The sequence below is a fragment of the Anabas testudineus genome, chromosome 4 (genome assembly GCF_900324465.2).
Source record: "Anabas testudineus chromosome 4, fAnaTes1.2, whole genome shotgun sequence".
In the NCBI taxonomy this organism is placed as follows: domain Eukaryota; kingdom Metazoa; phylum Chordata; class Actinopteri; order Anabantiformes; family Anabantidae; genus Anabas; species Anabas testudineus.
In genome coordinates, this window is record NC_046613.1 from 11,984,874 (window position 1) to 12,008,397 (window position 23,524).

The 23,524-nt window shown below is 38.0% G+C and overlaps 3 protein-coding genes across 3 annotated transcripts; all 3 read left to right on the plus strand.

Annotated features, from left to right (window-relative positions):
• Nucleotides 1–185: 185 nt before the first annotated feature.
• Nucleotides 186–5,933, plus strand: LOC113152714 (ras-related protein Rab-8A). Its single transcript, XM_026346122.1, has 8 exons — nt 186–489; nt 1,016–1,076; nt 2,284–2,344; nt 2,605–2,682; nt 2,856–2,945; nt 3,048–3,113; nt 3,470–3,520; nt 3,671–5,933. The coding sequence occupies exons 1-8, from the start codon at nt 366–368 to the stop codon at nt 3,758–3,760; spliced, it is 621 nt and encodes a 206-aa protein (XP_026201907.1). The 5' UTR covers nt 186–365; the 3' UTR covers nt 3,761–5,933.
• A 2,488-nt stretch (nt 5,934–8,421) lies between these two features.
• hsh2d (hematopoietic SH2 domain containing) lies at nt 8,422–12,930 on the plus strand. Its single transcript, XM_026343112.1, is given in 7 exon segments — nt 8,422–8,458; nt 8,835–8,984; nt 9,758–9,847; nt 9,953–10,118; nt 10,447–10,704; nt 11,254–11,327; nt 11,329–12,930. Coding segments are annotated over 6 exon segments (1,101 nt in total). The 5' UTR covers nt 8,422–8,458; nt 8,835–8,856; the 3' UTR covers nt 11,714–12,930.
• A 2,064-nt stretch (nt 12,931–14,994) lies between these two features.
• Nucleotides 14,995–20,225, plus strand: tax1bp3 (Tax1 (human T-cell leukemia virus type I) binding protein 3). Its single transcript, XM_026346328.1, has 4 exons — nt 14,995–15,168; nt 16,205–16,324; nt 17,961–18,038; nt 18,213–20,225. Exons 1-4 carry the CDS (start codon nt 15,130–15,132, stop codon nt 18,360–18,362), a joined length of 387 nt encoding a protein of 128 aa, XP_026202113.1. The 5' UTR covers nt 14,995–15,129; the 3' UTR covers nt 18,363–20,225.
• Nucleotides 20,226–23,524: the final 3,299 nt, after the last annotated feature.

Here is a 23,524-nt window from a genome sequence, read left to right on the forward strand (position 1 = left end):
GTGTGTACTTCTAGCACCTCTGAAAACCAATAAAGTATTTCTCGTTAAATAAAATGTATTTTTAGAAAACGGGAAGGAAATTAACTTCACCCTGGTGGTTGTAACATCCGCATCACCGACCACTCGGCTCTGGTACCACCCATGTCAGATACTAGAGCCGTGTGTGAAGTAGTATTTAACTGAACCGGCAGGCTCGGGTGACCCCGTACATTAAAACGAGCACACCTGGCGGGATGCGGGTGGACTTCCGGAGCCACGACGACAGCGCAGAGTGGCACTTGATTTGACCATAGCGCAGCGCCCAGCGGTGACGTCACTGTCAGTACGCCGGGCGGGATATCCGGAGTAGTAAGCTAGCTAATAACATGGCGAAGACTTACGATTACTTGTTTAAACTACTTTTAATCGGCGACTCAGGCGTTGGTAAGACCTGCGTGCTATTCAGATTTTCAGAAGATGCCTTCAACTCAACGTTTATCTCTACGATAGGTGGGTCAAAGTTGTATTATTTGTTCAGACTTGGCTGAAAAGTGGCACCGGGGCAGCCCATCCCGTCATGCTAATTTGTTGCTAACTTTTCTGGCAAGCATTCATCTTGTACTACTGGCTAGTCAGGAAGCAGCCCAACCGGCTTGTTTCCACATCTCACTAATATTTTGACCAGCAGGGGAAAGCACCTGAATGTTTAACCTGTGTATACAACAACCACACTTTTATAATAACGTTAGATAAACATAATTTGTACATGTCAACTATGTCAAACTGAGCTAACAAGCTACAAAGCTGTCAGTGGGCTAGCGTTGGTTAGCAGTGTCATTTTCTCAGGTCCAGATGTCTGCACTTCGTACCCTGCAAACCAACACTACACAAACTATTAATGAGCTCGACAACCACTGTGTTAGACCACCATGTTGTTAAAACATCACTTGGATGTAAAATCGTGTTTTGCTTATCACCGACCACAGCGTTTGTTCCTAATTTAGCTGAATTAATGGGATTGTTGTTTTCCTTTCAGGTATTGACTTCAAGATCCGAACAATAGAATTAGATGGGAAGAAGATCAAGCTACAGATATGGTATGAAACCACACATGTCACAGCTTGGCTAATGTAGTAGAAGAAGGATAAAGATGCCATTAGGTAGATCTAATGAAGTGATGCATGCAGCAAATACACCAAGGTCTTAATGTTCTGTGGCGAGAGAGCTGCTGTTTCCCCTGAGGTGATTTTATAAATAAGTGATCAAGTAGATCAGATATTAATAAGAAACTCCTCTCAACATAATGTAATGAAATTCAACACCACAAACTACACCCTTCAAATGATTTCTTTAGCAGGAAGCAGTTAATAAACTGATGACTGAGCTCATATGACTGTTGCACAATACAACAATTACTTAAACTATGCTCTTTTAAGTAAGTCCAACATACAGAGTGATGTGTTTTAAAGTTATGACCAGGCAGTGCCACTGTTGTCAATTGTAGTACCTGATTGAAGTGTGAAAAGGCTTAAAGAAATGTACTTCATTTAAGATAAAACCTACCTCAATGACTGCAATCTTTAATATTTGTATTATTTATATTATAAATATCTATCTTCTATGTATACTTCATCCTTTTGTATCACACTGTTATCACTCACAACTTCGGTTTTCTTTGTTCAAAACCTCTGAACAACACAGTCACCTTCATGGTTTACCTTGTATTGATATGATAAATACCACATGTGTCTCCAAATCAAATACTGGTATTTGGGTTATTGAATATCTATGAGTATTTGTATTTCCTAGTGAAAGATGATGAAAATTTTAATACAGAGGTAACTCATGTTAGGATTGAAACCACAGATAGAAGTGAATCTAAAGCAGACAGACACATGCACGTCTGTAATTCTTAGTAGAACAAAAAATGAGACGTTGTGGTATGGTGGTTTAAAGAGCAGTTACCATCGCAGCTGTATTTTGACCAGCAACGACTGTGCCCTGTGGCTTCATGTATGATCTCATGTTTATAATGTTGTAGGTTTTGCAATTTCCAGTGATACCAAACTGTGTCTTTATTTGTAGTCTAACGACAAGCAATATATATAAGATAAATGTTAATGAGATGATGTTTTTATACAGAGGTTGGGTTTCCAGCCTCTTTGCTTGAATGCAGATAGATGACATTGGTTTTGAGCTTTATTAAAATTAGTTTTCAGTATGACATTAAAATATAATAATTCAGGGTGCAGGGTACTGGGGATGTTCTGCAAGGCAGATCTAAGAAATGTGTATTTTGTGTAGGGATACAGCAGGACAAGAGAGATTCAGAACCATCACAACAGCCTACTACAGAGGCGCCATGGTAAGTTGCATTGCCAGCTTTAAAGCTTGAACAGCACATTATCTGTGGAATTTGAGTATGTTTTCGTGATCTCATGGGTGCACACTGTAGCTCAAATCATTACTAGAACCACACCCCACATTGTTACTGTTGTTTTCAGAGGACATAAGAGTTCAGTGCTGTAACGTGATCCATCACTAATAAAGCTTGAGTTGGACATTGGAAAACCAAACTCTAAACATTCGTTTTCCGGGTCTCTCTCTGTGTCTTGTCCTCTCCAGGGCATCATGTTAGTGTATGACATTACCAACGAGAAGTCCTTTGACAATATTAAGAACTGGATACGGAATATAGAAGAGGTAACACATTTTGTATTTGTTATAGTTTAATGTGTATTCTGGTGTGTTTGCATTACTTTGTCTGTACAAATATTTTTGTTCACCTCATCTGTGTGTGAGTGTATTTTCATTTGTAATCCTACTGGTACTTGGGAAAATAACCTGAACAATTTATACTAACATATCTTGTGCAGCATGCCTCGGCAGATGTGGAACGGATGGTTCTTGGAAACAAATGTGATGTCAATGACAAGCGACAGGTGTCCAAAGAAAAAGGAGAGAAGGTGGGGAATTGAGAAATTCATTTAGAAAGTACACTTGAAGCTCACTAACCTGGTGTACATGAGTGCTGACACAGACTTTTGTCTGCTTTCTCCCGCTGTCAGCTGGCACTAGAGTACGGTATCAAGTTCATGGAGACCAGTGCAAAGGCAAACATCAATGTGGAGAATGTGAGTTCACCTGTCTCCTGCTATTGTTACTTTATGGTTGAATAATGCAAATATGCAACTTTAATACACTGGAAAACTTTGTCTTTGTCTGTCGTTGTTAGCTGAAAACAAATTAACCAATCAGCCAGTCTGACAATAATTACATTAAACCATTAAATTATAGCCGTATTTACCACATGACCACAGATTGTGTGCATATAATGTCAAATTGCTTCTTATGTACAATTATTCATGTATATAAGGTTATGTTCCTTTAATTTAAATCATCTTTCTTGTTCAAGACAATTGGTTCCACCTACAGTCACTGGCATAAATGTTGTTCACTTTGCTTGCTTGCTTGTTGTTTGTTGTTGCAGGCCTTCTTAACCCTCGCTAGAGACATCAAAGCAAAAATGGACAAGAAGCTGGTATGAGTCTTTAAAAAAGTGCAATATTCGTTTTATATAAAAATGGCACCAGTATTACACATATATATCATATTCTGTGTACTTATGTTGTCACATACTGGTGTTTTTGTTGTTTTCATATTTGTGCTTTCTCATCTGTGTGCATTGTAGGAGGGCAACAACCCGCAGGGCAGCAGTCAAGGAGTAAAGATTACAGAACAGCCCAAGAAGAGCAGTTTCTTTCGCTGCTCGCTCCTGTGAGGAGACGGGATTGTCGGCATCCACCATCGCCTTAACTGTGTCCACCACTGGACAGAACTGGACAGAGCACACTTTGATCTCTCTCTTTTACCTTCCTTCACTTGTCTTCCCCCCTTGTGTTTTGATTTGCTTCGCTTGACGCCTGTGGATCGAACTACTGTGGCCTCTGTTACATGCTATCCTGTTTTTTTTTTGTTTTGTTTTTTGTTTTTTTACAGTTATTGCTTAGATCAATGGTTTCGAGTTCATTCCTTAAATTTTATTGACTTTTAAAAACTGCCACCCTGTGAGACCCCGAGACAGATCAAATCTTTAATGTTCAGTAGCTTTGTGTAGTTCATTGTTGCCTACTGGTTATCTTTATTATATTGTCACATGGAGAAGTTGTATTTATTCAATCCATATAACTAAAAGTAGCCTCAATCATACTATGACAATAGTCTAGTCCAATGGGCTTTCTGATTTACTTAATCTGATGAATAATGTGATTTACTCTGTCTTCACAGTGGCCAGGGAACAATCCCAGTTCAGTGCTGTTTTCTGAAAGCCAGTAGTACATGTGTGTACTGACTTGGCTTAATTTTCTATATATTTACATTCCCTAAAAGCACCATGTAAATATAGAATTTACTGTAATTCAGCATATGAAACAGCAGTGCCAGTACTTATCATATCAGCAGCAGCATTTACAGGCTCTCTGAATAGTTTTTCTACTCGTGTCTATCGATTACTCAGACTGAAACATTCCATTTGTTGCTTTTCTCAAAACGTTATGTGCAATGTAGTGTTTCCAGAGCCCAGATTTGTCTATCATTAGTATTTACATTGTTGCAGTTAGGCTGGGTTCTTAACAAAGTATGCTTGTTTTAAGGGCACACAGATGCCTTTGCGTTCCTGTTGTCATTGTTTCAGGTATTGCAGTGTATTGGTAGGAAAAGCAACAGTTGGACGAGCAATACCTAACTCTATCACCTGGAGGCAATACAGTTACACAGTGGTGGCACAGAAGGAATTACAGCGATGATAAAATCATTGTTTTATGCATTTGTACTTCTTCCGGTTGTCAGTTCTACTGAGGGAACACAACTGTACACAACTGTTTTCTGGGCCTTGGATAGGGGCTGTGCTGTAGCAGTATTTATGGAGTTAAACAAAACATAGCACCAAATGACAAAGTGCCCTTTTTATGTTCTTATTGATTATGCACTTTTCCTTTTTTTTCTGTCTGTAAAAAAAGTTCTTCAGATTTGTTGACTGTGTTTGTTTCAAGTCTAAACTGAAAGCAAAGAACATCCATGCACAAGTGTATCCTATGTGGGCTTCCTTAAATATGTGAGCACTGATAAGGCCTATGATTTAGAGATGCTTCCCCATTAATATTCCCATTAATGATGTCTTGACTTTTTAGATTTGCATTCTGTTGATGATTTTGGAAACCCCACATGTCCTCTAGACTCGCCCTCACTGAATATCTTCCTCCTCTTCCTCATTCTTTCTCCTCTTCCCCCTCTAAACAAATACCCCACCTCTTATCATGGCCGTCTGAACTATGCATTCTGGGTGCGTAGAAAACCTCAAAAAGCTTTGCACATTTAACTTGACAAGCTTTATTTGAGATTAGAAATGTGCTAAGGATCCTTTACTGTTTTATTTTCTGCTGTCACTCCAAATTCTCTTTTTTTAGTCACTGTCCAGGGGTAAAAATAGGAAACCATTGAAAGCTGATTAAAATTACCTCACAGCGTTTACAATGAGAGCAAATCATTTCTAGTGGGGCTGAAATGAGGCTAAGTCTGCATAGGTGGATCTTTACCTTTATTTAAATTATCATCGTCACCTTAGATGAACTGAGACATTTCAGCTCTATTCTGGTTAAAGTGGCTCTCACATCTAAAACATGCAGTTTTTGGACATGATTTTGGCTTACATTTGATCTCTAAAATGATCCATTTGTAATTGGTTTTCACTTGTAATTAAACCTGCCAGTTCTCAGTTAAAACATCTTCATCACCCCTTAACTAAATTTGGATTTCACCGGGAATCAATTAAATGGTTCAGTAATTGTAAATAAGATCTACAATGATTGTACTGTAGTTTCATAAATCTTACTGATCTACACCTTATGTAGATATTGTACTTTGATGATTTATTAAAAATGAGATTCTTAAAAACATGTTTAGTCAACTTATATTTATATTTGCACCATTTAGAATTGGGGATACATATGCAATACAGTATCAGGGAAGATAATTTAGGAAGGAAGAACTTTGTGAAGGATCTTTTCTTAACCAACTGTGATATATAAAAGACCAAAATCTTACTTTCCAGCAAATAAACAGGTGGGATCATAAAACTAAGTTGTGAAATTGATTTTGTTTTTTTAAATGTAATTACAGATTTTTTTTAAATTAAGTGTTGAAATTGTCAAATTGAAAAATTAAATCATATGCAATAAATTAACCGTTAACTGTTTGTTTTTTTAGTTTTTAAGTTGTATTTTAACAGGACTACCTGAGATTTATCTCTCATCTCAGTTTGTAAATACTTAGTACTAGAAAGAGTACAGCACTTTGATGCTGGACCAGTCCGGGGCCATGTCTGTGCTTATAGTTTAAGTTCAAGTCCATTTTTCCACTGTTGCTCTTCATATATTTACAGAATCCTTATATGATTGTATAGTGGGGTTCAAAAGTCTGAGACCACATAAAAGAATTTTGCAAAACTTTTGCCTAAACATGAACTGAATCTCTGCACCAATACAGTGCTAATTCAAGCAAAGAGGGATTTTATTAGCATAGCAAATTGTGGTTAGATTTAATGTTGCTAACTTTTTTAAAGACTCTGGATCAATAAATGTTACAAGCTTTATTCAGTAAGAAGTAGAACAGTAATTTCCACACAGATGCAGAATTAACTGTTCCTCAATGGAAGAGGGAAAACTTCCTGATCTGACCCTTTGTATAAACAAGCTGACATCAATGCCACAATTTTGCTTGACATTAGACACAGAAATAGTGCAGATATAAATACTTTTTGACCTTTTTTGACATTTTATCTGTGTACTGAAATGAGACTGTTGGTTAATACATAAACTTTTCATTTTGTGATCACTAGTTTTATTAGGCTGTCAATTCCAGTTGTGTTTGTGTTTTCTAGATGTATCTTTTTTTTACGTGACCATTTGAACAAATTAATTATTTTATTACCTAAGTGGTGGTGTTTTGTTCTCTATAGTCTGCATTTTTGTGTTGCAAATTAATGTGCTATGTTTTGTTTTTTTGCCTGTAATATAAAAAAGGTTCAGCACTTGGCTCAAAAGCTTCCACTACACCTTGCACTTTCCCCTGGAGAGAGCAGGTTTAATGCTGTAGGCTGTAGCTCTCACCAGCAAGTGATACCATGAACCAGTGTGTAAGATACAAATTAACATACAGTTTAAGAAATTAATGTTTAGTCCAATTAAGCATATCCATGGAGTATTTTTTTACGTGTCTTTGGTTTTGCTGTAGGTCAGTGACAGTGAAATAGCATTTTTTGCTTGAGGAGACATGAACAATAGGTGTAAATATCAGCTGTAACACTATTAACCTAAAGTACAGTTTAAAAATAGTTTTGACGGAGGTAGTGCGCGTGGGTTGTTTTGTGTAAATGGAGAAGAGCCTGACAAAAAACATTTAGCTTGAAGGATTACTTCTGCTTCACACGCCACTGCGGAGGGAACGCTTTTGACCTTTTTTTGTTAGTTTTCATTTAGATAATTATCATGTGGGAGTTAAACTTTCTAGTTTTTTTTTATTTTACTTTCCCCCAGTGTGGCCTTTAGGGGGTGACCAGGAATTTTCACTGAATGTGTTCATTAAATAGTAAATATGTCAGCAACAATTAGACGTAAAAAACCACGACCTTACTGTCAAGCTGGTGGAAGTCAGAGCCGCTTTTGTACATGCACATGTTTTAGTATGAACATTATTAAATTATAAGATGAGTAGCTTTTCTACTTTATCTTAAATTTAACATATAGTGACAATAAATTATTTTTTGTTTGTGTGTGTGTTTCCGTATTGCATAGCATTATAGAACAATACTGTAAGTTTTTAAAAATAAGGGGGCCTAGACATTAAAGAAACAGTCTTGTGGGTCAAAAGTGCAAAAGTTAAAGAGAAATCTTGCTACTTCCTCAATTTTCACTGTGGAGGTGCCCTTTAACAAGGTCATTAAACCTCACCTGACTCATCGCCTGCAGCTAAGACTGTTTGTTCTGCTAACTTCCAGATGTTGATGTGTGAAAATGTGAATGTGGAAGTGTGGACGAGACACACTCACAGTGAAACTTCCCTGTTTGAATAAAGGCTTTTAGGTTTCCCATAATTATCCTCAAATTAACTTCACAAAAGGTGCCATTTGTCGATGAGCTATCGGGTTGCAATATATTGCCCAAATATATTGTGTCCACTCCTAGAACTCCCTCCCGCAAAGATTGAAAATAATAGTAATATTTTCTCATTATATTATACATGTGTACACAGTGTGTTATAATGCAGGTTGGCACAACGTAACAAACCTAATACAACTCTCATTGTAAATGTGAGAGACTAAAAGCTTCTGCTTGGCTCTTGTTTTGACTCCACCCCTTTAAATAGGTGTTAACTTCATGTCAGTGAAGTATGCCGTCATTTTCTCTCGTAGCTGGTGGGAAAGGTGAGTAAACTTCGCTGTGAGCTATGTTGAAATGAGCTACGTTTAATTTTCAATCCTTTGTGTCCTAATAGATTTTTTTTTGTTTACAAAAAGTATTTAACCCACATAAGTTCACTGAAGAACAATGTTTGTAGTCAACCTGCCACAGAGTTGACCTGACAGTTGCTGAATAAGATGTAAGTGATGTGGAAATAGAATAATTAGAAGTGTTTCGCAGCACAACAGCCTAAACTTTACTGCCAGTCTGTATATCTCTGTGTGTGGTTGTACTTGGCGTACACAGTGTACTCTATGTACTGTGAGACCCAAACATACCCTGTTTGTACATAGGTATCTCATGTGTGGTCTCAATGAACTGTGAATTATGCATTAGCAGGTCTTTGTGCCCGCTGAATTGGATGATGGAGTGTCATCAGTCAGTCGTGGGACAACACGACACTTTTACCTGGTTCACACAGTCCCAGCTCCAGTGTGTGATCAGGAATGGTATCGTGCCAGAATGGTTTCATGGGATCATTTCCAGGAAGTAAGTTCATGAAGCTTATCACTGTCATCTGCAGCCCTGTGTGGGAGACAGTGAGGGAACTGAGGGCACTGCAGATAAGGATTGTACACTGCACGTTGCTGCATGAGATGATTGTTTTTGTTTATTCACATATGGAATTACAAAATATAGCATAATATAAACTTTCACATGTAAACACTACTGTGTGTTTTTTCTAGTCTTGTTCGGTGCTCGATGCAGTGTCAGATTAAAAACCTAAAACAATGTACCATAAAATATATGATCAATCAGAAAAAATCCAAGATGTTGCATTTCAGGAAGTAATAAATACTTTTTAGGAAGTTCTGGACTACTATTTAATTATAAGGTTTAAAATTGTTCTTCTCCCCCAGGCTACATGTAGCACGCAGACTGTGCTTTTTAATGGTGCATGGATACATTTAATGTAACAACAGAGATGTCCTGCTCCTATCCACAGACATGCATTCTCAAATACAAAAATCTTTTAGATACACTTTATTCAAAGATATGTCACAGTTGTCAAATTCCCTCTTTACTGGTGGACTTTACCTTCAGAATACTTAGTAACTTATAACAATGTCTCATAAATTTAGACTTCCTCCACACCTTCTGCACACATTAATAATTTGCTATAATGGATGATAGAGAGTATGTGGGTTCTTAGTAGACATGATGAGATTATGTTAAATTACTGTTACAGCCTGTTACAGATCATAGATCAGTAAAAGGGGCTTTTGTCTGTGGTAATTTGGACAAATTAAATGTTTGTGCAGGGCTGCAGAGGAACTGCTGATGTGCAAGCCTCCTGGATACTTCCTCATCAGGGTCAGTGAGAGCAGGATTGGTTACACTCTCTCGTATCGGTGAGTGTTTGCAGGATTAAAGACTTTTTTTTTTATATGTTCACACTCACACTCTCCGTCCAGCAGTTTAACAGTCCTGTTCATTTTTGTGTACTGACCCATCAGTGCTGAGGACCGCTGCAGGCATTTCATGATTGATGCACTGGAAGACGGTCAGTACATCATAGTTGGGGAGAACAGGCGTCACCAGTGTCTGCAGGACCTGGTGGACTTTCATCGCAGGAATCCCATCATACCTTTCAGCGAGGTGCTGACTGTCGCCTGCGGACAGGTGTGGAAATGTTCTTCTCATTTCACAAATCGCACACATACTCAACAGTCATTCAAAACATTATAGATTTGTAAGTTGTTGTATTGCACAATTCATTCATTTATTTAAGTGTATGATCTGAAATATACTCAGTTTATCTGTGCAAATAGCTATAAACAATCTTTAGTACACGGTTTCTCCTAAGAATCTACTGTACATACATACAAACAGAGTCTATTTACTTTCCTAAACCACAAAATTTCCTTGTTTGCTTGCCACCTTTGCACCATGCAAAAGGAAAACAAACACAACATGAATTATGTCTCTTTTTCTCTCTTTCTGATATCAGTCTTCAAATGACAAGACTGACTACGCAGAGCTCCTGTTTCCCAAAAGGCATCAGAATCCCAACACCAATTTACTACAAAACATCTGTCTGCACCCTAACCAGAGTCATCCAGTACCACATGAAGATATGCCACCTGCTCTTCCTCATCGACCAACTAACTTGAACTCTACAGTTCTGCCTCCAAAGATCCAACCACACAGACTTTATCCAAGTCTGGAAAATGAATTTCAACAAATGACCACCCCAGTTCCAACTTCGGTAATGGTGTTGCCTTGCAAGCTGTTGTTAAAATTGTTACAGTAAAAGTTACATACATGATGACGAGGCTTGATTTTTCTAGTAAAAAGACTCTATGCAGTACACAAAAATCAAAAATTGGTTGTGCTACAGTCTAATCTGATCAAATCATACCCACACCACTTTGGTAAAATAGATTAACTGAGTTTAGGGAGTGTTAAACTTTTATATAACAAATGAAATTTAAACAATTATTCGTTCATAAATTGTTTTAGAGACACGATTGAGAGATTTTAAAGATTTTAAACCAACCAATCAACATCTTTAAGCTGCAAATACAAGCAGTCAAATATTTTGGACGACTCATCTTAATGCATTGCAGGACTGAAAAATACAGGAGATCCTTCATCCTCATGGCCATCATGCTCCATAACGCCCTAGCCAACAGCAGCTGATTACTAAATACATTTATTATCTTTATCTATAAGACTACCTACATTTCCTTCTGTAAATAATAAAGTTTATCTTATATTATCTTATATTTATGTTGTGTGCTTTATGTTTATGTAGCCGGGGCCAGTGAGCAGGAGGAGATACATGGCTGACAATCCACCAGCCAACAAGCCCCCTGGAGTCCCTGCTCGAAAGTTTTGCACCTCTGAAGCAGAACGAAGCTTGTGTCAAAACACTCTCTGCACCCAAGTGTCCCTCCTCACCCACAGCCAATGAAAACTCACCTGGTGCCAACATTCACCCTGCAAAAAGCCAGGAAGTGAAGCCGTCAGTCATCCAGAACCTCAAGAAGAAATTCCAAAAGAACAGAAGCACATCTCAGGAGAATATGTACACAGAGATTAATGTGGAGACAACTAACAGTGGTGGAAACACTGAGACTGAGTACCATGTGAGCTCAAGGGACCCAATGTTTGATGATGCACCACTTTCCTACAGTGGCAGTGACGTCACGCTGCCTGAGGGAGTGTTACCTCAAGAGTACCTGCCACCACCTCCATTTGCCCCAGGCTACTGATTCTTGCTTAAACATAATGCACAGAGGGATCAGTAGCTGGATTGTGGAATGACATTCACTGTTAACAGAATCAAAGAATCGAGTACCACAGGTAGAACACAGAGTTTGACAATGCACTGATGAACCCTTTAAAGATTTGCGTTTACAGGAATATTTGCCTGACAAAAACTGTTCAGGTTAAAACGTTAAGGCATCGTCAGGGCAGTAATTGTACATCTTACTTTTTGATGAAGCTTAGCTTAGCGTAGCACAAAGACTGGAAACAAGGCAGTCATCTAGCCTGGCTCAGTTTAAAGGTTTCACAATGTGCCTACCATCACCTCTAAATTAGTTTAATCCTTTCAAAAACCAAAGTCTAAAAAGAAGTTGCAATTTTAATATATATTTTTACAGCCATCTTTCACTCCTGTTGCTGATTGGCAACTTCATGGTGACTACAAGACTCCAGTTTTTGAGATGTACCGATGCATGTATGACAGCTTTGACCTAAAAGCAGTATATAATGTACAAGTTGTTTCAACTTTCACTTGAATCAAAGCTTCAGCTGCTTGAATGTTGATGTTTAGTGCATTTACTACATAGATGCTACTGTAATGCAGTCAGCCCCCTTTTACAAAGTGTAAGTTACAAAATACATTACACTGTTCTCTTTATGTGACTGAATATTTCCGTGATGTGTGAATGCCTTATTTTCGATTTATTTGTCAGTTTATTCAACAGTAACATTACAGATATATGTTACATAAGATGTAAAGCAGCACAAAAGCTCTACTGTATATAGGTGCTTGGCTGAATCTAATTTACAGGTCCCTTCTCTACTTAGTACATGCCTCTTTGGTAATGCAACAAAGTATGAGGAAGTTTTACTTAGTGTATGTAAATCTGAAATAATTTGATTAGGGTCAACTACTTTAAAAACAGACATACATTGTATGACTGCCAGATTTCCTATCAGCTATAAGATAGCCAAGCTAGAGGAGACTGAAAACACAGCTAGTGGTTAAACTGGTTTCACAGGTAGAAACTTACATTCAGATTCACCTTTACACGGTTTCTGGACATGGCAGGGGTATTTCCTCAAACACATAATTTCACTGTTAGTAACAGTTCCAGTTTCACACTTCTTTTATGCACTTAGATTAACTGTAAATTTGGATCACAGAGCATCTACTGCGTGTTAGCAATATTTTTTACATTTATTAAGCAAATAAAACATATACACGTATACATGTTTCCTGTTTCTGCTTTACTTCTGTGTAGTTCCTCTTCCCCCTCCCTCCCTCACTTCACTTCTTACTCTGAACTTTATCACGCAATTATAACATGAACCTTCTTCTTCCATTGTTTTCTGCCTCATTTGACTCTAAACTTTCTCAAAAAAGTGCCAAAAACTGTTTAGGAGCCTTCGTGAATCCTTACTTTCACAACGCCACCTGCCACTCACCACATTTATCAATTTGGACAGTAACTTAAAGAGAGTGGCAGGTGTGAGGTAAATAAATAGCCCTACAAATAGTGTTTTTAGAAAAATATAAGTTGACCAATTTGGACAATCTTTGTACTGTACTTTTGAGGGGTGAGAGTCTGTAGCTTTTAAACAGCAATCAGTTCTCTTCAAAACAGGAGCATGTTAAGGAGAATTTTATCATTTCACAATACATAACTAAGCTGAGTGAATATTCATTATAGCACTGCTGCTCTAGAACATTTGCTAAAAAGTGACCCGCTTTTGCTGGACTCAATCTATGGGAGTCAAATCAGGTCAGAGTTTTCCTTATTTCATCATAGGCTACCATCTAGTGGTAGGAGACCACATCAGATGCTTAAAAGGTAAATTGGTAGTACTCATATTTATGTAATTTGAAACAAAAGTATACAAGTTCAAGCCTTCTTTAATATTTTTAATGCATCATATTTCATAATAAGATAATTTTATTTCAATATGTGAAGTAACCAGAAAGTGCAGATTTTAAAAACCTATGCCAAGCTTTCCTTTGAATACAGTACATACCCCAGATGACTTTCCACCACTGGGCACTGTAACGTCCTATTCAAGCAGAATTTAAACTTTTGTATACTTAAGTAGAAATGGACGAGGATTAAGGAGTCTCACTGGCGCTGGGATAAACAAATCCACAACAATTGATAAATAGTACTTTACTTCCACAAATAGTTCACCCATCAGAATCAGGAATTACTATTCAATATCTGAAAAATCATGTTGTAATAATTGATTATGTGAGTGATCATGAAAATTACGAATGTTTATTTTAATGACTTCAGTGCTTTAAATGTTGGGATTGTTTTATAGTTGTGTTTACTCATGGTAATTGGCTCACACGCATCGTCATTTTTAAGGGGAAGAGCTAAAAAGGAAACCCAGTAAACTATTCCTTAGACCATATCAGCAGTTGACAGGAGTCAGCATGATCATGGTCACTATGATCATAGTGCCCATAGTACTATGCAGCCCTATAAGTACAATGCACACTGGCACCTGTAGATCGTAGTCTTAATTAACTTTTTTGAACAATTTTAGCTCTATTGTAGCTCTTCTGTGGGACTGGACCATGGGCTATGCTTCTGTCCTCAAACACATCAGTGAGCCTCCTGCTGCTGGTCGACTTGCTGTCCTTCCTCAGACCACTTTTGGTCGGTAGCCCATTGACCACTGTACACCAGGAACACCCCATCAACCTGCTGTTTTAGAGATCTTCTGAAGAAGTTATCTAGCTATCACAGTTTAACCCGTCAAAGTGACTCAGATCCTTACTCTGGCCTAATTTTACTGCCTCCAACACATCGACAAAGCACTGAGTGTTCACTTTAATGTTGTGGCTGATAGGTGTACAGACACAAAGGTTGGGTTTTCTCCTAAGTCATGGCATTCAAAGGGTTACATATGAGGAGGTTTCAAGATTCAAAAATCTTCATTAATCCTAGATGAACACAAATACAACACAGATAGGAATGACCAGTGATAATATAATTAATGACTTAAATAATAATTATGATGAATCTGTATGATTTATGACACATGAGGTCACACAGGAGGAGGCTACTTGCAGCTGCCTTTTATGGAAAGCACTCCGCCTGTTCCGGGACACACGGAGGACCTACAGTCTCTTGGAGTGTTTGATTTGTAACGCGTGTCCCCTCGCGGAGTCGGCGGTGCGGCGGCCAGCTGTTTGAACACCGCCCCTCCCGGCTGTCCCGGTGCGCCAAAACGCGCGGGGCTGCCCCGATGGGCGGTGAGGTGACGTCACCTGGAAAGCCCTCGATCTCCAGCAGGGATTTGCCTGCTGTTTCTTGCGTTGAGCTCTAGGAAGTTGTTATTTCTTCGCTATTTCTAGCTGCTCCTACGACTTCTACTACAGCAGCTGGAGCTACTTGCTGCGTTATTTGGCCCAAACAACATGTCTTTCATCCCAGGACAGCCGGTGACTGCTGTGGTGGTAAGTTTGGGAGGTCATTCAACGGGACTCTTTTGTTCAGCTCCTGGTCCGACTTGGACGATAAGTGGTGTCGGCACTAAACTGTGAATAAACTCGTGTTGTTCCTCCACAGTTTGCTCACCAGTCGGCTGTTTTTACCTTTACTGTAACTTTCTTTCTTTCTTTCTTTCTTTCTTTGTTTGGCTGCTGTGAACTGGGAGCAGCCAGTTTTCACATGTCCCTGAACGTCAGTAAAGTGTATTAATGGTAAATGTAGCCACAAAATAACTGGATCAACCGCTGAATCAGGAAACGTGACACTAAGTGTAGCATTATGTTGTTCACTGTTTATTTGAGGGCATGTCTTCAACATGTAGTAGCTGTTTGTACAGATGGGCGTCACCACCGTTTGTTGTCTTCCTGACTTTGTCGAGGTACAGAATATGTAGCCTAAAGTGTTGTAGGATAACAATTTGTTTCTGAGCTGCTTAAATCTACAGGATTGCTACAATCAGTACTGTAACATAGCACAAACTGAATGAACACTGTTTTATATTACATGGACAATCTCACTTAGTCATTTGCTTGTTCAGTCTTGTTCAGCTTTTAATGTGTCACAGATTTATTTAGGTTCATTCTTCTGTTCAGAGAGTCACAAAAATACAGGATTTTATCTCTGTTATCAGTTAAATCGTTATCTAATCTCAGACCACATCGAGAAATGGACATAACCATTGACACACTGAACACAGAAATGTGTTGTAGTGCCCGCAGACTGACTCATTCACTTCTAGCAGAGCTCCGAACATCTTCAGACTGTCTGGTTACTCATCGCCACTCACACAGTCAGTCTTTGTGTTGAGGAGTGCTATTATAAGTCCTTCTGTCACAGTCATCCATCCAACTGGTTTAATGAGCCTCCAGCCGGGGTCGGCATCAAGGACAGACTTGCACAAGTCTCAGTTCCTTGTGTGGAAGAAAGCAGCCAGCATAAGTCTGCCTTAAAACTGGCTTTCTGTGAGCTAGATGTGATTTTTGTTTGTCCTCTGTCTAACAGCAACGAATTGAGATCCAGAAGTTGCGTCAGGGACCTAACCTGATCCTGGGGTTTAGCATTGGAGGAGGGATAGACCAGGACCCAGGGCAGAACCCCTACTCTGAGGACAAGACCGATAAAGTAAGTCTTTGTATACAGACGGATAACAAATTAAAACAGAAACCTGAATGAAGGAGTGGAGAAACAAAATGAATGCAGATGCTGAGTGAGAACATCAGAGTGCCCGCATGAGAACATGATCAGACTGTGTCAGCAAGAACAGTCTGTCAACACTTGTATAGAGAGCAATATTTTATTAGCGTATCGCTGCCTAAATCTTCATTGCCACTGTCATTTGTGAGTTTAGTAGTGCAGGATCACAGGTGCTGGTCCACAACGATGCCAAAAAAGAGATATGGTCAGAGACTGAGGGAATATAATTTGTGTATAATCAGTTGTAAGGCACACTGAAGCTGATCTGGTGTCCTATCAACACCACCACTACCGTGCTAATAATTTGATGTTGCTTTTTTCATCTGTCATAAACATTATTAGTGTTTTCATTGATGTTGTTAATTTCCATGTCATGTTCATTCTATTAAGTTTAAATAAATCTTTGAACAAAAGAACAAACTATAAAACAATTTTCATTGGTTTTAGTAAAATTAATCTTATCCCCCTTTAAGAACTACATTCATGAAAGATGATCTAGTTCAACTTAACATTTGAACGTTTTACCACTAGTTGTTGGTACAAAACATACAAGGAATATACAAAATAAAGAAAGTCAATATAAAATCCTTAGAAGTAGTAATGAAGCTGCAGGATGATACATAATAATAGTGAAATACCAACATCTAAACAAACAACAACAGATCTCAGTTCATGAATCATGTTAACGTGTTAATTTACATTAAAAAGAAACACGATTCAGAGTTTTGAGTTTAAGAGTTTTTAATGTTCTCAATCACATCTCCGTCTCTGGCAAAGTGCTGTGGTACTAGAGCAATACTCTGGTGAGCTGTTACTGAGGGACAGGCCTCAACACATTACCTATAGCCTCAGGTGCGAGCAAGACTCACTTAATGTCATAGGCGTGAATACTGTGAGTTTACACTTATACTTTCAACATGTATTACATGTTCTGTGAACTGGGGAGATGAAAATATATAAATATGCCAACTTGAGTGAAAGGCATAAGTGTGTCACAGTGTTTACAGTCCTCGTATGATGGTAAAGGCCTATAAAACTGAACAATGTTGATTCCCATGAAGGCTGCACTGTACATAAATACACGGCACATTACTGATTACAATAAGTGCTAACTTTGTTAGCATTAGCAGCCTCTAGTGCTTGGTGCGTTCATGATGAGTATAGAATCTAGGTCATCTGTGTTTCTGGCAACAGTCTGAATCTTAAATATGTCCCACGCCCTACAGTACCATGTATATATCTTATCTATTGTGATGAATAGTATTATAAGGGGAAACTCCAATTTTAAAATGGTTCCTTGATTAATAGATTTCATAAAATGTGTGATACACATGCTAGCTTTTCTGACAGAAGTTCAAATTGAAATCCATTGTCAAATTATACATTAGATTAAAACGAGTAACCCCCACCCCCCCCAATAAAAGGCAAAGCAAAAACATAACAAAACATCACTAGTGATGTTTTAGTGTTGTTGTCGCACTTCATTAGTAGGTCTTTGGATTGTCTGTGTTAGTTATACAGCTGTGATCACATGGAAGAATGAATATGTTTGTGTTGTCCAAAGGGAATTTATGTGACCAGGATAACACCAGGAGGACCAGCAGATGAGGCAGGCTTGATGGCAGGAGACAAAATAATGCAGGTGTGTGCTGAAATTTGGTGTAGATCCACAAGATGGCAATAAGTGTACACTAGACACTGTTTATTGGGAGATATGCTTATCCTGTTGCACTGTTAGTCAAGGCAGTGTTTGAAAAAGTGACAACAACTTCTTCTCTGAACAATACGGTTTGCTTTGCTTTCTGCTTTCTCCCAGGTAAACGGCTGGGATATGACTATGGTGACCCACGACCAGGCTCGTAAAAAACTAACAAAGAAAAGTGAGGATGTGGTGCGACTACTAGTAACCAGAAAGGCATTGGAGGACGCTGTCAAAAAATCTATGGGCAATTACTACAAACAGTAAGGTAGTGGCACAACTAACAACCACAAGCTAATGCAATAGCCAAGGACTGAACATTCACACATAGTGAGACTCTCACAAATTCAAATGATGGCTGCACCATGGCCTTTACATAAACTAAAAACATAAAATAATATATACATCACAAAGATCATATTGGATCAACTGAGTCTGGATGCCTCAATTCTATAGATTCTGATCAGATGTAAGCGAGACACATTCCAAAACATGGCACAGTCTAAAACATTTCTCAATCCTTAATGCAAACTGTACAACTGTGATTTTTCTTTTTTTTTTTATAATTTTTGTTTGCCTGCAACTGACCAAAGATAGATTTGATGGACTAGAATAATCAAGAAGATTCATTTGTGTTCTTAAACCATCATCATCTCATGTAAAACACATAATATTTCGCTTTAATCTATCAAGACTACATCACCAAAGGCCAAGGCATTGTAGAGTGATCAATCATATAAAGCAGTGTTTATGTATTTTTAAAATATGGTACAATATACTATACAAAGCCTTTTTTATACCAATACACACCTTTATTTTTTTAAATCACATAAAAATGTCTTTCTACTAATGACCTCCTATGGAAAGATATTTGTGTCGTACCCATCTAGCTTGTTGTTAAGGTCTGTTGAGTACGTGTGAAAGGAACATCCTCACTCTTTCTGCGTATTACAAAAGTAATAATTTTACTGATCACTTTAAAAATTTCCTCCAGGTTACACTAATTATTTCTCATACAAACACTATTCCACAATCTGTTGCTTTATAGAAAACACCTGTCATAAATTTCTCAATAGCATCGGCTTCATCAAGACAACTCTTGTAATTTGCTGTTTTGATGAAGAGACCCAGTAGTTTCACACTGGAATCACGCACAGCCAGATTGTATCAAACTGTAAAATGTTTTGAAGCTGTTTAGAGTCAATAAAGTCAAAAAGCAAAGGTCCAAGTCAGAACTGTAAACCTGAAACCAGCCAGCGTGAATGTTTAAATGTACAGAGCAGCCTTTAAATAAATCCCCAACGCTAAGTGTGATGATACTTTTGTGCTTCCTTTTCTGTTTGCAGCACAAAAATCATTTACTGCCTTAAATACACACAACATAACCTTGCAGATGAATGATTCTGTGCTAATGATAAAAAATATTTTGGTTTCGATGACTTACACTACTAACCTTATGTCCCTGTATGATCATATTGGCTCCTATTTTGTTAAAAATGTTTGTATGGTCTTGATTTGGATATTATTAACAGCCTGAAATTTATGCATTTTCAGTCCAATATGAAATATCCACTGTAAAAAAACAACAAAACAACAGTACAGCATGACGAAATGCCAAATACTGTATTTGAAGGAGTCAACATTGAATCGGTGGAGCCAGTTTAACAATTAGACATGATATAATCTTTCAGTACATTTTATTAATACACTGTTCTACAATGAAGCCATAGCCACTCATTACAGATTATGGTCTTTGTGATTCCATTACTATGAACATATTATCTAAAAGTGATTTGTTTTTTGATTGTTTCCTTTTTTTTTGTGGTGGAGACGATGTAAAAATGTGTAATACTGGAAAAAAAAACCCAAACACAGAAATATTTGGGCCATTTTTTGTTTTCCTTTCTTTGCCCCCTTGAGGTTAATGTGGAACCACTTGTGTTTTACTACAGTGCTACAGTTAGAAATGTATGTAATGTAATACAAATCACATGCAGTATTTTCTATTTGAAATCATATCGGAACACCTCCAGATTTTGCACATGCAAACTGTCAGTTGACCACCGAAGTTTTGTATTTGATTGCATACTGTGTACTAAATATTTCTCAAATAAAAAAGACTAAAATATATATTTGCCTCTCTACCCATTAATTAATGAAGCACCACTGTACAATGACAATCTATTTTTAGTCCACTCCTCTCCACACAATGAAGTCATTTTTATCTTTCAGTCCTTTTGCATAGTTTCATGTTGCCAGGTATAAAGTAATCAGCTGACATTTCAAAGCAACAAATCTATTCCCTGACCTTTCTGTGTTTACCAAGCCATTTTGATACAGAGAGCTTTCTCTACTTTCATCTCCTAAATACGTGAGTCTGGAACCAATCACTTGCCTTTGAACTGATGACAGGGGGAATAAAGCAGCACATGATTCAGCAGAATGAGGAAAATTATTTGCAGAAACAAAGTCAACATTAAAAACACTTGTTAGATTACTTGCTTTAATGTGCTGCAGCAGAACATCAGTACCTCTATTTAAAGCAATTGCAGTAAAAGCATGCAATCATGGTACATTTCCGATTCTTACACTTCTGTGGCGAACAATCAAAAGAGTGCACTTGATCATTTATGTTTTTTAAGTTGTTAGAGACCAGAAAAATAGATGGCAAAGACCCTGTTAGGCCTCCAAAAATAAGAAAGCTAATGTAAAAGAACAGTTCTCCTACATTTGAGGATCCTGCCAGAATCCACCCAGAGAAGAAGGCCACAAGAGTTGAACACTATTTGTTTAACAAATTATGCTGTACTAGGGAAACGGTTACAGCATGGATGGAAGGTACCAACGAGCCTGAAAAGACACAGACGGTTGGGAAAACCTTGATGAAAAAAAAAATGTTGTGACAGCAGCCATCAACAAAATACAAGTTCATGACTGAACAAATCAAGATATGATCATATGAGGGATAGAAGTTATGGGAACTGGAAGATAGTGACTGGCTGATCACGTTTATGTAGCTTTATCCAGTTTGTCACTGACAATAAGCTAATGCAGGATGTCCATTTTAGGACATTAGCACTTTGTGGGGAGTAAAATGAGAGTAAAATAACCCTTGGTTGGCAAGTTCAACATATCAGCTACCTGGGGACACTGCATCGCTTTTCAGTGAAGTTACCCAAAGCCTCCAGCTAATCGTCATCTCATTCCTGCACAACATCAAACATCAATATGCTCATGACCATGTTGTGAGATTTATTTTTCCTTAAAGTTTGTACAACCAGCCTTATTATTCAGAGCCAGTAGGATAGAAATGTCTGATGAATTATTCCTACATTTGTGATTTTAACCATAGAGTCCTGGACATTTTGCCTGTTTTCCTGTTAGCTTTTGTAGCTTGAATCATTCCCTGTTTATAGGGTTTATTTAAAGCGCTGCCTCTTTTCCATGATGTAAAAGTACAGACTGGTTGGTACCAAGCCAGATTCACAGAAGTTTTTTTTTCTACATTAATCTTGGAGCCATTGTTGTCCAGCAACTATTTTTTAGAAGCAATTGTGGCAATTGTTTTCTTTAATCCAGGCAAATGTAATTGAACTTTTGATCTAAAACCTGTTCTTACCACCACACTGGCACTCCTGACCTGGATTGCCAGGGTAAAAACATAAGTCTTAAAATAACACCTTGTATGTATCACGTCATGGGTGAGGGTCAATTTAGGGCAATGCTGAGCTAAAATCTCCCCTTTAAGAAATAATTTATGAGGTAACCGTGTGTGTATGTGTGTGTAGAGTTCAAGGGACAGAGGGAAGCATGCTCCATTACACTTGCCTGAGCTTCATAATACTATTAACCCGTGTTACGAGACAATAAAGTGCTTGTACAAACATCGCAGCCCGTGCTCTGACTCCCAGTGTGATTTCCCTCTCACCAATAGCACAACATTAACACACTGCATGTTGCTAGGTAACTAATGGACAGCAACTGTCTGGGTGGGAGCGACTCCATTGCAGGGGATACCATGTGCAATGATTTAATCAGCATTAACAAACTGTGTTTACTCGTCGTAATTTTGTTACCATGGCTCTCAGAATGACTTCATTAATTTGTTTGATCAAAATTAGTTCGATACCAAAGTGATTCAAAATGTATTTAAATGTGTTTAATGTCCTGTATTTAATAAAAACATTCATTAAACCATTTAATAAACTCTCAACAAACAACTGACCTCTAAATTTATGTTTAGTGGTGATTTTGCTGCTGTACTGAATGAAATTGATTTTTGCAATTGAGAGAGCACGAACATAGATGTTGCTTCCTGCAGTCGGGTGAATAATTACACTATCTAAACGTGGATCATACATGATCCATGCCTCCCACGTTATGGCAGGATAATTGTGTTGCCATGGCAATGCAATCTGCTCCCATCACTTTGGTCCTACAACAGATTGGAACCAGAGGGAAGTCCACAGCATCCAATTTATCCCCATGTTTAGAGTAATAAAAGCTGGAGAAGTGATCTGCCTAATGTTTGTAGTAAATGCGAGCATGCCGAAGCTAGTTGTGTGAATTAAATCTTTTAATAAAAGTGAGGGTTGTTTGATACTTAGTGATCATTAAGATAATTAAATTTTTATTCTGCAGGACCTGCTGTTGGTTCCAGATCGACAATTACTCTAATAATTTTTTAAAATAGTTTCACTTGCTGCAACAGCAAAAACACATCATGGAATTTCACACATTGTTATCATCAAACTGCTGCAACAGTAGTTGGAAACGGTCTACTCTGTTACTGTTATGTTATTGTGGGTTTCGAGGGATTCCTTGAAAAGGAAGTTCTGCAGACTTCCTCAATTTCAAGAATTTGACAATTGGAAATAAAAGTTAAAGATAAAGATAACAAAGCACCAATTTTTATCTTTATGAGTTAGAACACAAGTATCCATTTAACATAATTAACATTTTCCACATATCAACACTTATATATTATATAATGCAATCTAAGCTACAGTTTAGTGCTGGATTTCTGCTTTTTGCACAGTTGTAATCTTGTAGTAGTTACCTGGAACATGTTGGTAGTATCATTTCCTCAATAGGACGAACAGCTTGAACGTAATTGTGTGATAGTTGGCGTATTTGTGGTAAGCTACAAAATCAGTGCAACTTCTGTAAACCTGAACACAGTGAGTGGGAGGGAGACTGGAAAGCTGGGCAGCTGGATGCCAAAAGGTTACACATGCATGAGTTCACCACAGTGGTTCAGAGCAGACCCCAAGAAATGAGCAGATGCATGTTGTCATAGCAATGACTACAGCATGTTTATACTGGAGGCTCCTCTAGGACCCAAATCAGGCTTCATTAGGCAAAACATCAGCTGCAGCTTCATCGTGAATCACGTTAAAATAACGTCGCAAATGCTTTCAACATGTGCC